Source organism: Agelaius tricolor, unplaced genomic scaffold (assembly GCF_023055355.1).
Source record: "Agelaius tricolor isolate 1412-34295 unplaced genomic scaffold, bAgeTri1.0.p SCAF_5, whole genome shotgun sequence".
Classification (NCBI taxonomy): domain Eukaryota; kingdom Metazoa; phylum Chordata; class Aves; order Passeriformes; family Icteridae; genus Agelaius; species Agelaius tricolor.
Window position 1 is genome coordinate 22,186,396 of NW_027269265.1, and position 20,785 is coordinate 22,207,180.

The 20,785-nt window shown below is 53.6% G+C and overlaps 1 protein-coding gene across 1 annotated transcript; it reads left to right on the top strand.

The window, feature by feature from the left end:
- The first annotated feature begins 1,220 nt into the window (after nt 1–1,220).
- On the top strand, nt 1,221–19,463 carry ISM2 (isthmin 2). Its single transcript, XM_071426729.1, is given in 7 exon segments — nt 1,221–1,960; nt 15,728–15,988; nt 16,491–16,866; nt 17,654–17,794; nt 18,281–18,358; nt 18,817–19,250; nt 19,252–19,463. Coding segments are annotated over 7 exon segments (1,515 nt in total). The 5' UTR covers nt 1,221–1,819; the 3' UTR covers nt 19,336–19,463.
- Nucleotides 19,464–20,785: the final 1,322 nt, after the last annotated feature.

The following is a 20,785-nucleotide window of genomic DNA, read 5'->3' on the forward strand; positions in this document are numbered from 1 at the left end:
CCTGCTCTAGCTCGGTGCTGGCCCCAAAAAGCTGCTGTGCTTGAAAGCTAGGCTGCTACCCTTGGGTGCTGTTAAGAGTGTCAGGCTGCTCTCAGCTGCTGTGCTGCTAATGAGATGTTTGAAAGGGCTTCTTGATCCATCTCGCATGGGATTCTTGACCTCACATCTGTCTTGCAGTTTGTGTCTTGTTTTAAACATTTCCTTCCATTCATCTCAGCGCTAAGTCTGCATAAACCAGATGTCAGTATTTGAAAAGGAGGTGCAGGTCCTGATTTTAGCTGTGGGTACACAAATGGGCCCAGGTGATTTGCAGCTTTGTGCTAAGGCTGCTGTAGAAATGTTGGGTTTTCCCCTCTAGGTCTCCCTTTCTGAGACCGTGCCAGCACTGGCACTTCTACTCAGTAAGCTGCAAAACCTCCTTTCAGTGTCATTCCCTAATAATTTTTTCATAGTCCTTTCCCTAATTTCCTTCATAGGCTTACGAACGCCTATGGAAATGCTGGAAAAGATACTCTTTACACCCCAAATAAACAGCCACTCCATGTTTCCAACAGGTTTTGAGGGCTGGATAAGGTGCTGCCGGTGCAGAAGACAGCAGATCATGAAATAAAGACTTCTTTTGAGTGGTAGAAACTTTCTCCCGCAATTCAGGAACAGCCGAGGCTTTCTTTCACCGGGGAGCACAGAGCCCCGCTTCTGCCCGTCGCGGGCCGGCTCCGGATAGGGGGGGCCCGTCCCCCCTTCCCGCAGAGCGGCCCCAGCCCCGGCGCTCGGAGAAGGGGTAAAAGGGGCGGCTTTTGCAAGCTCTTTTCCCCGGGGCCGCGGCGGGAGGCTCTGATCCCCCTGCCCGGCCGCGTCCCCGCTCCCGCCCCTCGGACCGGGGCGCCTCCATCCTCCCCGCCTCGTGCGGCCGGGCCGGAGCCGCCGGGGCCGCGGCCGCCCCGCCCCGCCGGGAGGGCGCTGCGACGGCGGGGCTGCCCCGGCGGGAAGCGCCCGGTGCCGCGGGGCTCGTGCGAGGCCGGCGCCGCCGAGGCGCGGAACAAAGAGCCCCGGGCCGGGCCCGCCGCGGGGGCAGCGCGCCGCGGGCACCGCCGGGCGAAGGGCGGCGGCCACGGGCCCCGGCCATGCAGCTGCCGGGAGGGGAGGAGCGGAGCGGGCGGTGGCGCCCCGGAGGGGGCAGCGCCCGGCGGGAGAGGGGGGAGGTCTGGCAGTGCCGGCAGCCTCCGAGCGGGGCAGGGGCGCGGCGGGGCCGTGCCCGGGGCAGGCAGCCGCGGCGGGCGCCCGTGAGGGGCTGGACCGCGCTTCATGCGAGCGGGAGCCTCTCCCCGCCGAGCGGCCTCCCGTCCGCCCGCCGGTGCCCGGCGCTGCCTGCAGAGCGGCGGCAGCACCGGGGAGTGACTCGGAGAGGGGAGGAGAAGAGGAGGAAAAGAAATCGGATTGCCGAAAGGATTAGGAAGTGGGGTGGGGAGCCGAAGCTCTCTCCCTCCCTCCCTCCCCGCACGCATTTGTGAAGCTTTTCAGAGTTACCCTTCAGCATCAGTACCGGCAGGCGACCCGGGGGAGCCGCGACAGCGGAAGGTGCTCGGCAAACTGCAAGAGCGATCAGAGGGAGCGGAGTGGCCCGGGCCGGCGGACCCTTCCCCGGCCCCTGCCCGGGGAACACCGCATTTCCCGGCTCCGGTGGCTTATATATATATGATACATATTTTTTTACGTTTTTACTGCTCCTCTCGGAGGACAGGATTTGGAGTATTAAGGGCGGGCGTGCTGCCAGACCGCCTGCCCTGGACGTGCGAGGTGGGGAGAGAGGAAGGGAGAGATGCCTCTGATTAGAGGGAAAGTCGTGCTCATCCTCGGATTCGTCTTCCTGACAACTTTCCTGGCTGCGGTGAGAGGGCTACCCGTGAGGGGGAAACCGCGCAGCAATACCCCGAAGGAGAGGAGCTCCAAGCTAGCGGAGGTAGGGCGATCTTTGGGGAAATACGGAGAGGTGGGAGAGTGCTGGGCGAGCTCTTCCTCAGCCTCTGTACCCCCTCCCGTGCCCGGGAAAGCTGAGGGGGCCGGCCGGGCACCTGGGGCTCCCTCCCTCGGGGGCAGTTGTGCATCTCGGACGGGAGCAGCATCCAACACGTGTCCCGCGGCTCGGCCGCCCAGAGCTCCGGGCAGAGAAGCAGCAGCGGGGAGAAGCAGGGCCCCCCATCCCCCTTATCGATGGCTGTTTCCTCACTCGCTGAGGGACAGAGCCCATTCCTGGCCTGCGGGATTCTCGGGAAGCCTCAGGTCTTTGCACTGCACAGAGGCTGAAGGAAAGGGGATGCTTTAGGCTTCCTGAATTCGGGGCCGAGTGCCGTGACACAGTGCCCGGGAAGATTCGCTGCCTCCGGCGGCAAACATCCCAGGTGGGGGAGAGGGGTCCGGCTGCAGTCAAATTAGCAGCTGGTGCCCTGCCAGGAATGCCATATCTCTTCTACCAGAAACACGATAGATTTCAGCCACCATCTCCCCTCCCTTCCCCTCGAAACCTGCTCCTGGGGCAGGTTCCGGAGCGGCCATGCTCCCTTCTCGTCCCGGCACCCTGGCCCTGGCAGTGTCCCCCGGGACAGGCGGCCTTTGGAACCCCTGGGCCGGGAGGAGGGGATGTCCCGGGGCTGCACCTCTCGCTCCTCTGAGCGCCGGATCCTGGCCCGCGCTCAGTGCCGAGCGCGGATCGTGGCAGGGGATGAGGGACTGGTCAGACTGGGAACCAACTGGTGGGACCTGATGGGGATGACAGGAACGGAATGGAAAAGAAACCATCGGGAGAGAGGGTAGCAAGGAAGACTATTGGGTGGTTAAAAGAAGCTGGTTTTCATCTTGAAATTGTTCTCTGGAGGAAAAGTCATTCAGGAGTAGAGCTGTGTTCAAAAAGTACTCTTTGAAAGAATACTGCTGCTAAAAGTAGGTGAAATGAATGATTGAGAAAAGTGATGATAGAAGGATTTTGAGCAGGACAGTTCGAGCAGCTCAATCCTCGCTGGCGATACGCAGCAGTACAGAAAGCAGCAGATTTGATCTCCAGTGTCAGTCAGACTGGGAGAGGAGGTGCAAAGTGATGGGAATACACCGTATTGCAGATTAATGCCAAAACGGGGTCTGATCTGTGGAGGAGTCATGCTGGCAGCTCCTGTTGGATGCACTAAACTCCATTCCAGCAGGAAGTCCAGGGTACAAGTGTGAGGAGGGAATCTGCCACATGAATACTTGACTAAGGGCAAGAGAGGGTACAGGCTGCATCCAGCCAAGTACCACTAGTCAAGCCTGGTGATGGTTTTGAGTGGAGTGTGAACTGAGCAGATGCAAAGAGAACTGCTGGGGATGATGTGCTGTACTGCTGGTAATATCATGTTGGTGCTGTACTTTGCTACCGAAACTTCAACTATAGATGTACATGCTGGTTCAATTGCCAGACAAATGTCAGGCAGAGTGACCTCAGACTCCAGTTGCAGAAGGAGTAGAGATTTACCCTTGAAATCCAGGAAGGTATTGCAGCCCTGTGGCAGGGACCAAGGAGAGGGAGAAGCTGTCTGTTAGGAAGTTGTCCATGCCCTCACCACGGGACCCTGCAGTGAAGTCTCAGGCTCCTTTTTATCTGACATCTGAAATCCATGGGAGAGCGTGTGAGCTGCTGTGAGCCGCGGTTTGTGAATGGCTGTGAATGGGGAGCGTTGTGCGGCCAGCCAAGGATCACACACGGCACTTACACAGCGCCGCCTCTGTCCCCGGGACCTTTGCTTCTTGCAGAAAGACAAACATGCGAGAAGGGTACAGGCAAGGGTTTGAGGGTGGAGGTTAGCAGCAAGGAGGAAGCTGAAGAATGGATTCCTCTGGCAGTCTGTTGGTGCACCCTGCATCCCTCAGAGTAATGGGGCACAGTTCCCATGGCAGGGAGGAAGCAGTAGGTATTGGCATGTGTCTGCTGGCTGTGTTTTGGGATGAAATCCTCTGTTTCTGGTGCATGCAGGAGACAATTGAGAGTAGTCATGCCCAGCTGTTTGAACTAAAGCAGAGAGCACAAGCACAGCAGCATGGTGGTTAAAAAAAAATCCAGAGTGATTTTGGGTCATACATACAGATGGTTCCTGTTGCAGCACTGATCCGTCCTGTCTCTATGGCAGCAGGGCAGCCACAGCTGGAGTATTGGTTACACTATGGGTAATGCCCTACAGATGTGGGTAGAATGAAGGGGGCTGTGAGGAGAAAAATAGAAATGACAGGGCAGAGCAGATAGACAATCAAAACCATTAAGCAATTACATAACTTAGACTTTTTAAAATTTAATGGCTTTGTTTAAATCAAATAACATATTTCCTTGGTTTAGAACCGAATGGGATTTTTTGTAATCTGCGCTGAGCCTTAGAGCTGCACTTCTATACTAAAACAGGTTAGAAAAATCAAACAAATAAGTTTTTCAGTAATTTTTTTGAGATAGAAAGTGTTCTTATTTTTGTAGGAAGGATGTAGGGAATACATGCTTTATTTTTGGGTCTTAGCCTTATGAGTATGTCTGAAGTCCTGTACCTCAGTCAGGATCCAGTATTTCCAGCCATTACCAAAGGAGCAAGTACTTGTATTTACACTGTCTTAGCAATGACGCAGGCCAGCAAAGTTTTGCCCAAATTATACTGTGCTCAGCATAAACAACAGATGTAGTGAGAATATTTTGGTCTTTCTTCAGCCTATTTGACTAGAAGTTGAAAAGTCAGGATGGAAAAATTGAAAGGCAGTTTTCTTTCCAAACTGTGACTTGACTCTAGCAAGAGAAGGTACCTGCTCCTTTGGAGGTTTGTTGGTGATGCCTGGGAAGGCAGGCGGGTTCAGAAACAGCAGACAGGTGTACAGCAGGGGTATAAGAAGCACTTTTGCAGGTTGGATGTGTCATACTTTGATGTGAGCAGAAATGTGGCAGGATGGAGCACTGAGTTAAGTGGCTATTCAGATTTGGGTAACAATATTTGGAAAAGGTTGTGTCCCTTGTGGAGACAAGGTGCAGCTCATCACATCACTTAATGGTTCATTTATTTATGAAGTCAAGAGCTATAAATGAAAAATATGTTTTGATAAACTGACTGGATTTCAAAATATTGGCCCTGAACATTGTTAATAAATGTTTGGATTCTTTCCAGCTGATACAAATCAGTTACAGTGCTCTTCTGGTAAACAGAAAACAGCCACAGTACTGTCATGCTACAAATGTAAATGTTCAGAGTGATTAAATCTGTGCGAACTGACACAAGAGTTTCCGTAGTTGTGCACTGGAATAACCGTGCTTGCAGGAATGGTGTGTTGGAGCATCTCAGCGCTGACGGGGTGAGCAAGCCAGCAGTGTTTTATGGAGGGTCCAGGCCACCCAGTCCAGCTCTAGTGGGCTTGATGAGTGCTCTTTTGCAGGAGGGAGCCACTCTTGAGAGAGCAGCCCAAGAGCAACGTCAGCAAACTCTCTAAATGTTACTGCAGGGCTGGGATAGGGGGCAGATCCAGGCTGGAACTTGCTATTGGATTTCCCCTGGTCTGAGGCTGTAAGCAAAGCAAATCTGGCATCTGCGATAAGAGATAAAGGAAGGCAACAAAAGAAATATCAAGCGTAGCATAAAGGCTGAGTTGGCTGCAAATCAGTGGGTTTGTGCAGCACCTGATATGACTGGTTCCTGGCCCCTGAGAAATAAGGAAACAAGTAACAACACTACACATTATTTACTGGTTAAACCAGGCAGTGACAAAAGCAATAGGAAGCTACTTGTAAAACTAAAGGTCTACATCTGATTAAAAATCATTTAAGAATTAATTGTATAGCAGTGATGTGATGCCTGGCCAGAGATACCAGCAGACAGAGGGTGAAGGAGCTCCAAGGTGATGTGGTGTGGCTGTCCTAGGTTAAAAAAGTGTTAAAGAAATCTCAGCTGGGCTTGAGTGGAGTTTGTCAGGAGGCTGTAAGTCGGGGTAGCCCTGTCACTCGGGAGCCCTAATGTAGCCTAGACGCATTGGTTGGGGAGAGCACGGGGGTGATGGGCTGCACAGGCACAGAGTCTGCGGGGGCTGCCGCATGCCTCCCGCCCAGCTCTTGCTCCGTCCTGACTCCTCCGGGGCTCTGGCCAAGAGGAGCATCTCGGTGTCCCCGGAGCCGTCTCGCCGTGCTGTGGATCTCCAGCCTGTGTCCCCCGCGTGTGCCCTGCGGGGAGCTCCTGCCGGGCTGCTCGGGAGCGAGCAGCTGCCTCGGTGCTGGCTGCCTGCACAGCCAGATCCCCGCCGCCACTGCGGGCTGTGTCAGTAGCAGAGTCATTTTGCCTGAGGATGTGCTTTTTACCTTTTCATTTCTTCAGCAATTAAGCGTTCTTGTCCCTGGCTTTGTCCTTGGCGGAGGTCGGATTTGTGGGTACAAAACGTTCACTGAAGCATCCTTCCGCTCTGAAAGGGGCTCTTTGTGCGCAGGGAGGTACTTCGCCCTTTGTAGCAAATTTCCTTTTGAGAAGTGCCAAATTATCTTAGTCAACACAGTTGAAAACCCTCCCGCCCTGGGGCTGAGACAGCAGCAGAAACAAAGGAGAGCCGGGTGTAGGGAAGCTGCCCAACGAGGGGGCTTCTTCCATTTTTACTGCTCAAATAGGTCTGCTGCGTTCCCATTGTTCCAATCAAAGGGGTTCCTGTAAAAGGCACATGTAAGGGGAAGAGATTAGGCACAAATCGCCCCACAGGGTATTGCCCTACACTCCCTCTGGGTTCCCAAAATTGTCCAACTCGTGCAGACCCTTTCCTCAAAGACAGTCAAACTGGGGAACTCATCCTGCCTCCAGCCATGGTCCTCCCGGTGGGGTGATAGAGGCAGCGTGCTAGAGAGTAATTCCTGCTTTGCTCTTGTCAGTGTTTCAGGGGTAGGGAGTGAAAACTGGTCCACATTAGCAGTAAGTACTCTTCCTCTCACAATAATCCTCAAAACAGGGAGCCTGATAGTTCCCTTAGGGGAACCTGAGGACAGTCTGAGCTGCAGACAGGCCAGCAAGGTGTACCTGTGCTGTCCAGCTCCTTCAAAGCAAATTTATCAGCCAGAGGCTCAGGTTTTGTATAGTATACTGGAGCAAGGAAGAGATTGCAGCATATTTCAGTGTTAGATCGGATTTGTTTCAGACAGAAGCTTGCAAAAATGCAGTGTAAGGGCTATTTTTTGTTTGTTTGTTTGTTTTGGTAGAATGTTTTTTCAAGGAACCTTCATTGGGCAGCCTGATGCTTTTATGTGGCTGCATGGTGTTGCTTCCAAGCAATTCAGTGTCTCCATGTTCCTTCAGTGTAGGGACTCTGGGGGCTTTTCTGAGAAGCTCTTTGAGATGTACTTTCATCTCAGGACTTATGAGATGAAGGCACCAAAACTGTGGTGACCTGCCTGGCTCTGAGTCCTAGGTGGGCCTTGGCACAAAGGGCACCAATGCCTCTTGGGGTTCAGCTTGGTTTAGTCTCTAGGGCAAGGATAGAACTTCAAAGGAACAAAATGCAGTCAGTTGCTGCCTTCTGCTGTCCCCTGGCACCACAAGACAGGCACAGGGTAGAGGCCTGGCTGCAGATGGCCAGGAAGCATCCCTGATGCGGGAAGAGGTGGTGATGCGTGGGTTCGTCTTGGATTAGGAGCTGGTGGTTGGCCTGGTCTTTCAGGCTCTTATCTAGCACTCAGGACTCGGGCTGCAAGGCATGTGTGGGAACATGTCCCAAACCAAGAGAGGAGGCTGGCACATGGCATGGCCTTCAGGTGAGCCCCTTCCACCCCAGCTTGCAGCTCTGGCCTAGGGTGAGCAAGGCAGCCCCGGCTCTTTCCCAGCCCCTGAGCCCCAGGTGCTGCTGGCTGAGGAGGCAGTGTTTGCTGGGTGGCCTGGAGGTGCTGTGGGAGTGCCCCGTGTGGAAAATCAACCTCTCTTTGCCTCCCCTGGGATGTCATCTCTTCCTTAACACTTTGGCACTTCCTCCTACTGTCCTCCCTGCCCTCCCCTTCACCTGCAGCCATTCCCACAGCAGCCAAAATCACAGGGAATTCCAGCTGCACTGTGCCATACCATGAGCACCTCCATTGAAACAAGGTGTTGTACAGATATCTTCATATGCAGTTCCCAACACCTTCCCCTTGCAGACAGTGTGGTTTTATTACATGCTAAGGCTGCTGGCTCCTTATAATCAAAGCTGCCTGGGAGGGGAGTTGAGCTTGACCCCAGGCTGGGGAGCTGCAGCCAAGCACCTGGGGCAGGGACTGCTGGCTCGGAGTCATCCCAGCTTTGCCCCTTCAGGAGGACGAGATGCAGCATCCCTGCCTGGATCCCTTCCTGTGCAGGGCATACTGATACTCCAAGTCTGGCTCATTTTGTGAGCCCAGGTGCCCATTTTGTCTGCTGTTGAAGGGATCCCAGGTGGATTTGCATTTGTTTGGTTGGCTGCATTCCTTGCCCCACTGCTTGCATGGAGGGGGCAGTCTGTGCACCCTTTGTGGGACAAGGGGAGCAAGGGTCCCCTGCACTCCCTCCTGCCTGTGATTCCCTCCCCACCTCTTCTAGCCGGCAGGGGGAGGCTGGTGTTGATCGGGTCCTGTCAGTTTCTCCACCTGCTTTGCACTATTTGGGATTTTCTTCCTTTTGCAGTTCTGTGACAGGCAAGGAAGCAGCAGCTGGAGCAGTGGGAGAGTTATGGTGTGCAGACTAGCAAATGCAGATCTTTAGCTGGAACAAGTTAATGGTTACTGAAGTACATGGGGTTTAGAGCTGAAACAAGTTAGCAGCTTGTTCTAGACTCCCTCTGATGCACTGGGAGCTTATGGGTATTACTGCTGAACTATCTTAGCAGAAACCACGTGCCCTAGCAGGAGCATTTGCCAGAGAGCACCAGAGGATGTGGATGTGTCTGTTCATCTCTCTGGGGACCTCTCCATGCAATCTCTGTGGAGGCCTTGCTCCCGTACCCATGACTGAGCCAAAGTCTCAGGATCTTCAGGTAGTGGGTGCCCTGCCACCAGCTGTGTCCTTGCAGCAGGCACCACCCATCAAGAATTGTCCCCTGGGACCTGTGTGCTTGGGCAGGGTCTCTGGTGCGAGGACAGCCCCATCTGCTGTGCTGGGATGTATCGGCACTGCCAAGGATATGCTCCAGCTCCTCCACTCCAAGGCCTGTGTGGTTGGTTCATCTGTGTAGAAAGGAGACCAGTTCCCATTGGGGGCAGGAGGGGAGAAGGAGCTGAGCTGTGGTGAACCTTCTTGAGAGCTTCTCTGAGTACAGCATGGCAGACCCCCTTGTATACCTGGCCTGGCCACAGGCCACCTGAGGAGTGTTGTCTGCAAGATGGGAGCCTTGCAGACAAAGAAATTTGTCTCAGTGTTGAACAGGAGAAGATGTTTATGGTAGAGAAACATGTGCCGGTGAAACTACCATGATCTGCGTGAGGAGGTCAGCAGCTTGGCATGGTGAGGCGAAAGGCCACAAGGCTGCTGCTTTTCCTCCTTGTGTCACAGGTGACAGGGGAGTGAGGATGCCCTGGGCAGGTTACTCATGAGCACACCCACAGGAGAGCCGACTGGTGAGAGGAGCTGGGCTGTGCCAGTGGGATCCATGGTGAGGAGCATTCTCAGTAGCCTGGACAACCTCCTCATTTTTGGTCTTGCACTAAGTCAGCTATGCTGTGTCCTTGCTCCTCATGGTGCTGCATGCTGCTGCTTCTCCGTGCTGTGCTGTGGTGTCTTCTGCTCCAGGGCTGGCTGTGCCTCAGGGGCAACTGAGTCACCGACCTTGGAAAGAGTTCTGAGATTACAGTTGTTGCAACTGTGAGACATGAAAATAAATGTGAAACATGAGGAAGCCTTTGATGCTGCCTCCTGCAGCTCCCTACCCAAGACAGTTGGAATGAAGTTAGTTAGAAAAGAAACTGATACCATATGATCTGAAGTATTTTGATAACTGAATGAAAATTATAATCATGAGGGCATAATAATTATCTGCACAGCCCACAGTTTGCTGCTGGCTCCTGCTGGTCTGTCATAAACAGGATCTGCCCACGTAAGCATGATAATCAAGTGCCTTGTCTGTTCCTTGAGCACTTGTAGAACTCTCCTAAAACCTAAAGGGAGTCTTTATTAAAAGAAAAGAACAAACCAACAAAAACAAACACCAATAACACCCCTCCCAGCACCCATGTAAGCTGATCCTGAGGTGGAGGGGATAGTACAGCATTTGGGAAGTCTCAGTTCTGCTCTTCACCTGTGCCACAGCCCCTTTGTGGGGAGGAGTGTAACCCGGAGCACAAGAAGAGGGAGGCAACTGGAGATCTTAACTTCTTTAAATTACCTCTGGCAGATCTTCCAGAGCTCACATGTCAAAATCCTGAGTGACAGCTCCTGCTAAGCCACCTGCCTGTAAGTCTAAATGTGTTGGATCTGATGGCTGGGACTGTGGCTCAGAAGGTCTTACAGACAGTAGCAGGAACTGAGCGGCCTGTTTGCCTTCCCTGTTATCTGGTAGGTACCCACCCAGCTCTTGTCACCTCTAGAAGATGCTGTGCTCTGCCAGGGCTCTGGGAAATCCCTTAAGTGGGTGATGAGCTGATGGATGGCAGAGGTCACTTGCCTAATGTGTGTCCCATGGATTTTCCATCTGGCTGAAAGCCTGCCAGTAGACAGGTTATGTGCTGGTAGATGGCTTATGAGCCAGGAGGATCAAACTACAGCCCTCAGGAGGCCATGGGGGTTTCTGCTGGCTGGGCTAAAAAAGCTCTTTATTTGGGCAGTGCCTCATAGAGGAGAAAGCACCTTCTATGGGAGGGAGGCATCATGGCACACTGCATTTGTTCCTGGTGATCACCCTGCTGTTCAACCTTACTTTATTTTAAAGAGACAGCAGTGTTACCTGTTAGCATTAGACAAACCTCCCTTTCTCCCCATCCCACCAGCAAAAACTGTCATGGGCCTTTCTGCAAACTACAGCCCCAGAGCTAACCCCAGACATGCTGGGCTTCCTTCTAATGCAACCAACCAGCCTTCTCTACTTCCATAGCTTTATAGTATGGCTTTATAGTAAAATCCTACTCTGGAGTTGTTCCTACCCAGTTTCAGTCCAAAGATAATTTTTTAATACTTTCTCCAGATCCTTGCAGCTCATTTAGGTAAATATAAAAAGAAAAGTTTTATGGTTAAAAAAATTGTACTTGACTAATTCATAAGTGGGCAAGTTTGCAACAGACAGATTTTAAAATAATGTTGGAAAGCTTTGGGGAAAGAGAAGGAAGGTCTATTCAGGAAAAGATCAATAGTTCTTCTGGTGGTTTCTTGTTTCAATACAGCATGGTAAAACTGTTCAAAGGAAACCTAACACAAGCAGTAATGATTAAGCAACAAAAGCCCCCATTCCTTATAATTATAGCTCAGTGTGATACCGGCCTTTAGCAAATACGTCATTTTCTTCACTGCAGTGTTAACAAGCCCAAAGCACAGCCTGAATGTTGCCTCTGATCTGGCTGCCGTGGGCACAGGTTTCCTTGGTTCAAGTTGAATGAGTTTATGTGCTCGATAATTGGCTTGGGATAGGTGTGGGTAGAAGCTGCATCCTCTGAGCTTGTCCTGTGCTGGTGACTTGCTTGCTCCACTGGCTGCTGATGCTCTAGCAGTGCTTCACTGCCAGGGGGGTTCTCTCAAATGTGCTTGGATTGGTGTAACCCCATGATGAGGGGCAGCTCTCAGTGTAGTTACAAAGAGCACTGCTGTTGGGTGCTCTGGCAGCTTGCAGCTCCTGCAGGGAGGCTGAGGAACGTGCTGCAGGGACAAGTACCTGTGCTTGTGTAAGTGGCAGGGTGGTGGTGTCCCTGGTTGCCAAAGTGCAGTACAGCACAGGAACTAGTCTGATGATGTTTCCGGGTTTTAAACTGAAATGTCATGTCTCTAATAGTAAGAGCTGCAGCACATGAACATTGGTCATTTGTTTCCTTAATCCAGATTTAGTTCAAAGCCTTACGGACATTTCTAGCAAAATCACAAATTTTAAGAGCAGAAGAAATTACTAGAGCCTTGAATTTCTTCCCTAATGCAGTTGCAGTACTCATGTGTTGAGCCCAGTCATGTGGGTTTGGCAGTCTCCACAAGAAAAATTGTCACTTTTCTTTTTAATTGTTCCTGTGGTTAATTACCTATGGCATTAAAAGCATGATCCTTATTCCTCAGTTAAATTTTTTTGGCTTTGACTTGGGCACATTGCTTCCTATTATGTGTTTCTGTTCTGGATTATAGTCTCTGGTGCCTGGTGGATTACTGCCTTAAAGAACTGGCAAACTGAGTCATTGCTTTCTTTTTTCAGCATGAGAAACAAATTGAATTGTACAAGTCTTTCACTGGAAAAGACTTGTACAAGACTTGTACAAGACTTTCCATCCCTTGAAATGTTTTTGTGGCTGTTCTCTTCATCATCTCCAGATTTTTGAGCAATTCTTACAGAGGTGTATGGACTAGAAATGGAAAAATGTCAGCTTTTGGCCTCTAGAGCAATGATGTGTGGCCTTTTCCCACACCTTTTCCACACATCTTGTTGCCCATGTTATGTACAAAGTAGGCATGACACTGGGGTGAATTGCTAATGAGTTATTTCCCCTTCCAAACTTCTCTTCTAAGCTTGTGCCTCAAGGTGTTTCAGTGGTCAATCCTACATGTGGGACGGCCTGAATTATGTGGGAAGGGCTCCTGGGCTGGTAGGTAGGCAGGTATGATCCTGCTTACAGCCTTCAGTCAAAACATGATCTTCACAAAGGGAAATTCCGTGCTCTTTCCTGAGTGCTGCCCCAGAGTTTCTCTCAGGTTCCTGCCCTTATTCCAGCCAGGTAGGATATGCCAAGTGTAAACAGGAACAGCTGTGGCAATTCCTTGTTCAGCTTTTTCCTTTGCTTGGTGCTGGCTGGTTGCAGGAGAAGGTTGGAACTCGGCTGGAAGACACTGATGGCTTCCCAGCGCTGCACTCTGCTTCCATGGGGGTGGAAGGAGAAGGGAGCTGCTGATGATGACGAGCTCTCCAATGGTTTGCAGGCTTTCTCCTGTGCTCTACAGAGAGCAGGGGAATAGAGTGTTCCCTCTGGACAAGCAAAGTCTTCTCTTCCCTTAGCCCACTGCAGTGGCTGAGCTCCATCCTTGGTGGCTTTATCCAGTTACTCCTTGGACAGCGCAGAGGAGAGGGTGGGTGTCATGCAGCAGGGGTGCAAACTTCAGGTGGTGCTCGTGTGGCTGTCAGGGGACCCTTGATGACTTAGAGAAGACATCTGATGCCATGGATGTTCTGACCTGGAGGGAGTACTGGGCCTTCTAAGAGCTTGTTAAATCCATTGATTGACTGTCTGGGGCAGGGCACTGAGCCTTAGACAGGAGGGACATCTGATGCAGGGACAGATTTTAACCCAGCAGGCCTTTAGAGTGATGCAGATGCCAACAGGAGGGAAGTTTTGGGTGGTACGTTTTAGTGACCATTGCTGAAGGGCTCTTGGCCATCCCGGGTGGCCACTCCTGTCATTCTTATGCCTCCAGAGTATCTGGGAGCTGAGGGAGTTCTGTTTGCCCTGCAATGTTTTTGCAGCCAGTTCTCCTGGAGCAGTTTTACATTTTCCCTGTGGGAACAGTACTCTGAATTTCTTGAGCTTGTTTGGGCGTAAAATCTGAATTAGGCACTGAGTGTAAATTTGGAGACTTTGAGTCTGTTCCTGGCTTGCTTGCTCTGGTGTCCTTGGGTGAGCTCAGATCTTGTTGCTAGAGGAGACCTCACTTTCCATGTGTATTAAATTTGGGCTGTGTGTGACACGACCTCACCCAGCCCAATAAGCTCTTTGCAAATTAGGCAGGAAAGCCAGCCTTTCCTGGCTGTTGCCAGTCTCTTGTGCAGGGGTTGTGTTGGGCATGTGCAGCTGGCAGCAAACCCCGCACAGCAGGCAGTGTTGTGCAGCCAGCACTGGGACGTGGCTATGTTTGTCTGCTCAGCCCCCTTTGCTGTTTTTGTTCCACCTAGGCTCCTTGCTTCTTGTCAAGGATTCCTGGGACATGACAGGAGACCTAGCAAGGGGCTAAGGCACTGGGAACTAGGCTGAGAGAGAGCCAGGCATCATTCCCATGAATTCTTCCCCAGACCACTGTGGTTTGGATGGGGACAGAGGGGGAGCTGGGAGGGAAAGGTGTGTGCAGAGGGGTCTTTCTGCTCAGGTTTGCTACCAGCAGTGCCACAGGAGTCCTCCAGGCCAGGGAGGACTCTCTCTGGGCAGCACAGATTCTGTCCTCTCTGCAGCCCTCTCTGCTCAGGGCCCATCTGGTGGAGTCTGTCACCGGCCCTTCCCTGCGTTCAGCCTGCCCTGGGCAGCAGCCAAGGGACCAGCAGCGTCCCTGCTGCTCTTTTCCCTCCCCCGGGGATGGAGGGATCGTGGGCTTTGATGTAGAGGGACAGGGCTGGGGACGGGCTGTGTGCGCTCATGAGAGTCTGGCTAGGCTCCAGCTGCCTTTGAAGTGCTCCAGTGATCAGGATGAAAGGGAGGGGAGTCCTTCCCCAAACCATCTGGCTCTAATTGCAGGTAGAAATGCCTCTCTGCGTCCCCCCCCCCGCCCGGCTGTGGGGAGGGGGCACTCCGTGCTCTTCGTTAATCCCACGGCTCTCGGCCGGGCTGGTGCGAAGGGTGAGAGCTTGGGAACAAAGGGGGGTTTCAGCTGGGCGGCCAGAAAAGGCAGACACTGACAGAGATGCTGGAAGTTCGGGCACCTCTGCTCTCAGCCTTGAGCTGCGGGGCCCTGCAGACCTTCCCAAGGACGCCCGTGCCTCGGGGGGGGCTTTGCCAGTTGTTCCCATCTCGGGTTTCGTGGGCACACTGGAGCCTGCTGGCCCCTGGAGTCACCCAGTGCGGGACGGGGAACGTGGGACTGGGGCAAGCACAGTCCTTGGCTGGTGCTGCCTCTCGGGCAGGGCTCCCTGTCTGCCAGCCCTGCTCCTCCTGGGACTGCAGGGCTAGCCATGTGCCCCTGGAGTGGCAGCAGCAGCACTGAGAGCCACTGGCAGCACTCACAAGTGGGTTTTGTTGACTTGTTTGGCTGAGAATCTTCCCTTTACCAAAGAGCTAAAGGTAGCTGGGTTATATCTGCCAGCAGTTTCTTTCCGTCTTTGTGGTTGCCTTTGGGCACCATCAGAAATTTCAATTAAACCTGTGCTGCTTGAAGTCGTCTGCCGTAATACCAGTACCACAGAACAATGTATTTGGGTGAGGTGTTCCCCTTTGTCATAAAGCCCTGGTCGTAAACTTTTTATATAAATGTATAAAAGTATTAAACATGATCTGTGGTAACTCTGTGACCAGAAGCAACCCTCGCTGTTAACCCATTTCCAGGGACTGAGAAATAGCTAAAAAGGGAGAGTGAGAAGTGGAAAACCAGACAAGATGGGCAATGGGACAGCAGAGGGGTGCAGGGAGGGTGGTCATGATGTTGGGAAGTACCAGTCTGAATAGACCTGTAGGTTCAGGTGCAGCAGAACTGAGCCTTGGCACAGCACAGGGCACTTGGCATCAACTTGATTGATTTACATATTAATTGCTCTCCTGATGCTGCAGTAAGATGGGGTGGAGGAACTGTTTGGGGCAGGAGACCAGATCTGTCTTTGCTGGGTGGTGGTTTGCTCCCTGCCCTGCACCAGCACCATCAGGAGCTGTTCTCTGTGACTCTTCCCTGTGCAGGTGTCAGCGTCATCCAGCCCGCGCTCAGCAGGGGACGAGGAGCTGTCCCCCTCGGGCAGGGCGCGGGGGCTGCGGCGCAGCGGGCAGGCTGGCCCGCGCCGGCACAGGCGCAGAGGGCTGGCTCAGCAGGCTGCCAGGAGCCCTGTGCTGCCCCAGCCCAGCGCTGCTGGCCAGGAGGAGAGCCTGCCCTTCATGCTGGACCTGCAGAACTTGCCGGGGCTGGCCAACGTGGACCTGAGTGCCCAGAACCCCAACATCCAGGTGGGGAGTGGGTCTGGGAGGGCCACGGGGGGATGTGGGTGAGTGCTGTGGTGAAAGTGGTGCTCTCCAGCCTCATTTGGTTCCTTAAGAGAAAAGATCTCATGAGCAGGGTCTGTGTGGCTGCTGTCATCTGTTTTCTTGGTGACTACCTGCTGCAGATAGCTGGCATGGAGAAGCTCCTCGACTGAGGAATTTGCTCAGAGCCTTTCCCCTGGCCTTCCCACCCCCTCTTCATAGAGCAGGAGTAAACCATCCTTACATGGGGGACCTCTCAATTTCTGAGGGTGGCGTTGGCCCCTGTGGGTGACTACCAGCCACCCTGTGCTTCCCACTCTGTCTCTGCTCAGTCCCTCTGGGTGAGAAGATGCCATTTGTGCTCCTCATACAGTCCTGCAGCCCTGAGTGTCTGTGGCTGCTTGGGCTGGGAGCCAGGGCGTGGTCTGGTGGGTCTGTCCAAGGGCTGTGCCCCAGCCCACTGCCTTGCCTCATATCTGCCCACCAGGTAACCATTGAAGTGGTGGATGATCCTCAGGCTGAGATGGAGATGGACTTGTTGAAGGAGACAAGCAATGACTGGTCTCTGACATCCTCTGAGTGGCTGTCTCACAAGGACTTATTCTGGCCCCTCTTCTGGGAATACACTGACCCTGCTGAGGGGGAGGAGGAGGAGGAAGATGAAGAGGAGGAGGAAGAGGAGGAAGAAGATGACAACCTGGATGTAGGGGACAGGGAAGAAGAAGAAGAGGATGATGATGAAGAGGAAGATTACACAACAGATTATGAGGAGGAGGAGTCCATGCTTAGTGGAGTAGGTGGTAACTGGGACCAGCGATGGCCCGGGCAGAAAAACTGGATCTATAAGGAAAAATACAATTACGGTGAGTTCTTGGCACATGCAGTTGCCCTGCAGACCAGCAATGCAGGTCTGCACTGTCCTGCCTGGCCTGCAGCCCTGCACCAGTGATCACTGGTGCTCAGCTCCTACTTACAAAATAAGCAGGCATGCCAAGGATAAAGGCCAGCACACTCGGCCGGGGCTGCCAGCAGTCAGACATGCCAGTGTCCCAGCAGGAATTGTCCTTGCATGTAGTCACACTGGAGCATGGGCTCTAGCGAAGGCATGCTCAGATCAGACATACAGTATAAATGTTTAATGGCAAGTGCTGCTGCCATTGACTCAGGCCCCTGTAGTGACATCAGTGCCAGCAGCCTTTTCCACAGACCTGGGTTCCCCCCAGGAGAGGAGCTGCAGAGATGGCAGATTCTAATGGGCAGATGGGTTGGGACACCACAGCAGCTCCTGCCTGCAGCTTCCTGGCCATGACCCCAAAACCAGCCAGCCTTGCTAATATCGGTGTTCAGCATCATGGCCAGTGTGCTAGGCCATGTGGGGGTGGGCAGCAATACCTGTTTGTGTTGGTATGACTGGGAGCAAAGCTGTGAGAATGAGAGCCTTTGCTCAGGGCTGCTTGCCTGGGGTTGGCACTGAGGATGGGGTTGGCCCTTGGCACTGCATGGCTGGGCACCTCCGTGTGCCCCAGGCAGCACTGTCCCTGTTCAGGGATGGAGGCAGAGCTGAGGGAGGTCCCAGGTGGCTGCTGTCTCCCCTGCTGCTAAAGGTTTGCTGAGATCTGCCACTCTCTGCCTCTTGCCTGCTGTGCACAGATTATGAAGATGAGGAGGAGTGGAGCCCATGGTCCCCTTGCAGCATCACCTGTGGCAGTGGCAACCAGAAGAGGACCCGCTCCTGTGGCTATGCCTGCACAGCGACAGAGTCGAGGACCTGCGATCTGACACACTGCCCTGGTGAGCCCCTGCCAGAACAGTCCTTGGCTACTGTCTGACTTTGATGTGGGCTGGCCCACTGCTGGAGGCTGGGCATTGCTCATGCTTCAAGAATTAGTTATGTTTATTGTGGTCAGGGCTAATGACCAGGGGGCTTTGTTTCCCCAGAGAAGCTATGATTGGGTTTCATGGCTCCATGGGCAGTTGTGTGGGCTGCCATTAAGTTTGGTGTGTGACTTCTTGCACCTCTCTCATACTGGGAGCTTGAAAACCTCTCCTGAGAGGCATGTTGAGAGCCAGCTCTATCTACTGGGATTTACATAACAGCCTCTGCTGGGCCAGTCTTGCTGTTGGCCCTTCCTTCCAATCACAGGGTCACGTTACCAAAAAAGTGGCTGGAGAGGGGCTGGGAGATGAGTGGTGTCTGGTGCACATACAGAGGGAAAAATCACCTTTCTTCCCGTGTTCAGCCAGGTTCTTTGTTTTGGTTTTTTTTTTTGTCTCAAGGAACAGAAGGAGAGATGGTCTTTCCCACAGAGGAGACACCTTTCAAAAGCGACAACACCACAGAGCTGTTCAACTCAGGTCAGCCTCTGCCTCTGCTTTGCACTGGGGGCTTCAGTGACAGACCTTGGGAAGGTTGTAGCTGGCTGGTGGGGAGGGTTCAGGGTTCAGCCAAGGGGTCCTGTGTCTGGTGTCCAGACCTAAGTCACCCAAACCACTGCCATGTGCAGGCTTCAGTGGTCATGCTGGGAAACCCAGTTGCTCCTGCAGCCCTGCTATGACACAGCTTGGAGGTTCAGTGGCTAAAGCCAGCCTGCCACGTGCCCTCTCCCATAGGGGAATGTTGCCAGCACAAAACCCCTTTCCTCTGTCACTGCCTTGGGGGTGGAGCTGGCTCCAGCTCGTCCCAGGAGCCTGGCTGCTCCTGCCTGTTTGTTGCAGGCTCCGCTGGCGGTGTTGGCATGGCTTCAGGCAAATGGCTCCCGGGTAAAGTGGGGTGCAGAGCGTGCATGCCCTCACCCTTTTGGTACCCTCCCCAGAGGTGGACAGCTGTGAGAAGTGGCTGAACTGCAAGAGCGACTTCCTCACCAAGTACCTGAGCAAGGTGCTGACGGACCTGCCCAGCTGCCCCTGCTCCTACCCGCTGGAGGCCGTCTACAGCGCCGTCAACCTGCGCGACGAGCAGCGGGGCAAGAGCTTCCGATGGCGGGACGCCAGCGGGCCCAAGGAGCGCCTGGACATCTACAAGCCCACGGCGCGGTTCTGCCTGCGCTCCATGCTCTCCCTGGACAGCACCACGCTGGCTGCCCAGCACTGCTGCTACGACGAGCACACCCGCCTCATCACCCGCGGCAAGGGCGCCGGTGTCCCCAACCTCATCAGCACCGAGTTCTCTCCGGAGCTGCACTACAAGGTGGACATGCTGCCCTGGATCCTCTGCAAGGGGGACTGGAGCCGCTATCACGCCGTCCGGCCCCCCCAACAATGGCCAGCGCTGTGCCGACAACCCCGCCGAGGAGGAGTACTTGTCCCAGCTGCAGGAGGCCAAGGAGTACTAGCACAGCCACTCTCAAAGGGGCCACCACTGCCACTGGCTGTGTCCCTGCGCAGCCTGGCCAACCCTGCCCTGCTCGTGGGCTCCTCAGTGGTGCCAGGCAAAACGGGGAGGATGCGCCGCCTGTCTCATCCCCTCAGAGGAGTCTCCTCCGATTTCTGAGGATGCTGGAGGTTATTGTGGTGCAGGCCCTGCCACGCCACCCAGGGCAGTCCTGCAGTCCAGGGCTCCTGGCCTGGCATGTGGAAAGCAGCAGGGGCTGGGAGGTATAAAGGGAACAAGGGGCTGCTCCTGTCTGCTTTTGTTCTCTATGACCTTCCAATGCAGCCTGAAAGCTGAGCACAGGCTGAAGAGGGCTCAGCTCCTGCTGGCTTCAGACCACACCTGAGGAGCTGCTGCAGGCATCGCTGCCTGCTCTTTACGTCTGAAACTGGGGATAGGTCTTCCTAGAGAGTGCAGGGCTGTTCCAGCCAGGCCTACAGAGCCAGGCCCCCCATCCTTGGGTTTGTGCATGCATGGTTGGGAAGGAACAGGGAAAGGATTATGGGTCTGTGGGTCTGGGGAAGTGGGCTGGAGGGGCACTGGCTGCCTGGGCTTGCTTGGCAAGATTGCCTAGGCACCAGGGTTTTGGCTGCCAAAGCTACACATGGGTGGACCTCAGAGGAGGTCAGCATGGAGACACCACCTTGTGTGCATTTCAACCCCTCTGCTGTGGTTCTTGGAGGAACAGGGTGGTAGCATCTGTGCAAGTCACAGCACTAGCCCTCTACCAGGCCTTGGCCCCTTGGCAGTCCCCAGAGGGTCTCAGGAGCACCTGTGACCCAGCCCAAAAGAAAGTCCTGTGTTTCCCACTCACATCCCTGCCAGGGGCAGGAGGCACCTCGGCCACTGCTCATGCCATTGCTGGTGAGGAGCAAAAAGCACTGAGCCAAGCTAGCCCTGCTCTGTGCTGAGTCTGCCCATGTCCCCAGCTGCTCCAGTCTGTGTCTGCTCAGGTCCCCACCTGGAGGCAGCCCAGACAAACTGAGCCATGGACCCCTCGGGCTCGCTTCTAGGCCAGGCTCACAAGTGTGGCTCCAGAGGAGGAAGACACATGTGCTAATAATGTCAATACCTGGTGTCCACAGATCAGGGATTGTGATGCTCTCTTTTGACACTGATCTTGCCTGGGTTTTATTCAGCTTTTCACAGGTCTGTGGCAGTGTCTCCCAGCATATTTTGGAAGCTTTTCTGCAGAGAAACTAGGCTGAGCACCTTTGTCCCTGGACATTCAGTTGCTGAACTGGCAGAAAATTTATAGCTTTTATTTAAGAAATTTTATACATCAGGGGAAATAAAAGTCAAGCACACATAAAGAAGAATAGAGTCATTTCTACTTTAGAGGTTTCATGCAAGGCTGCTAGCTACTCCATGTAGTTATGCAGGGCACTGTTGAATGAAAAAACTGATTGCAG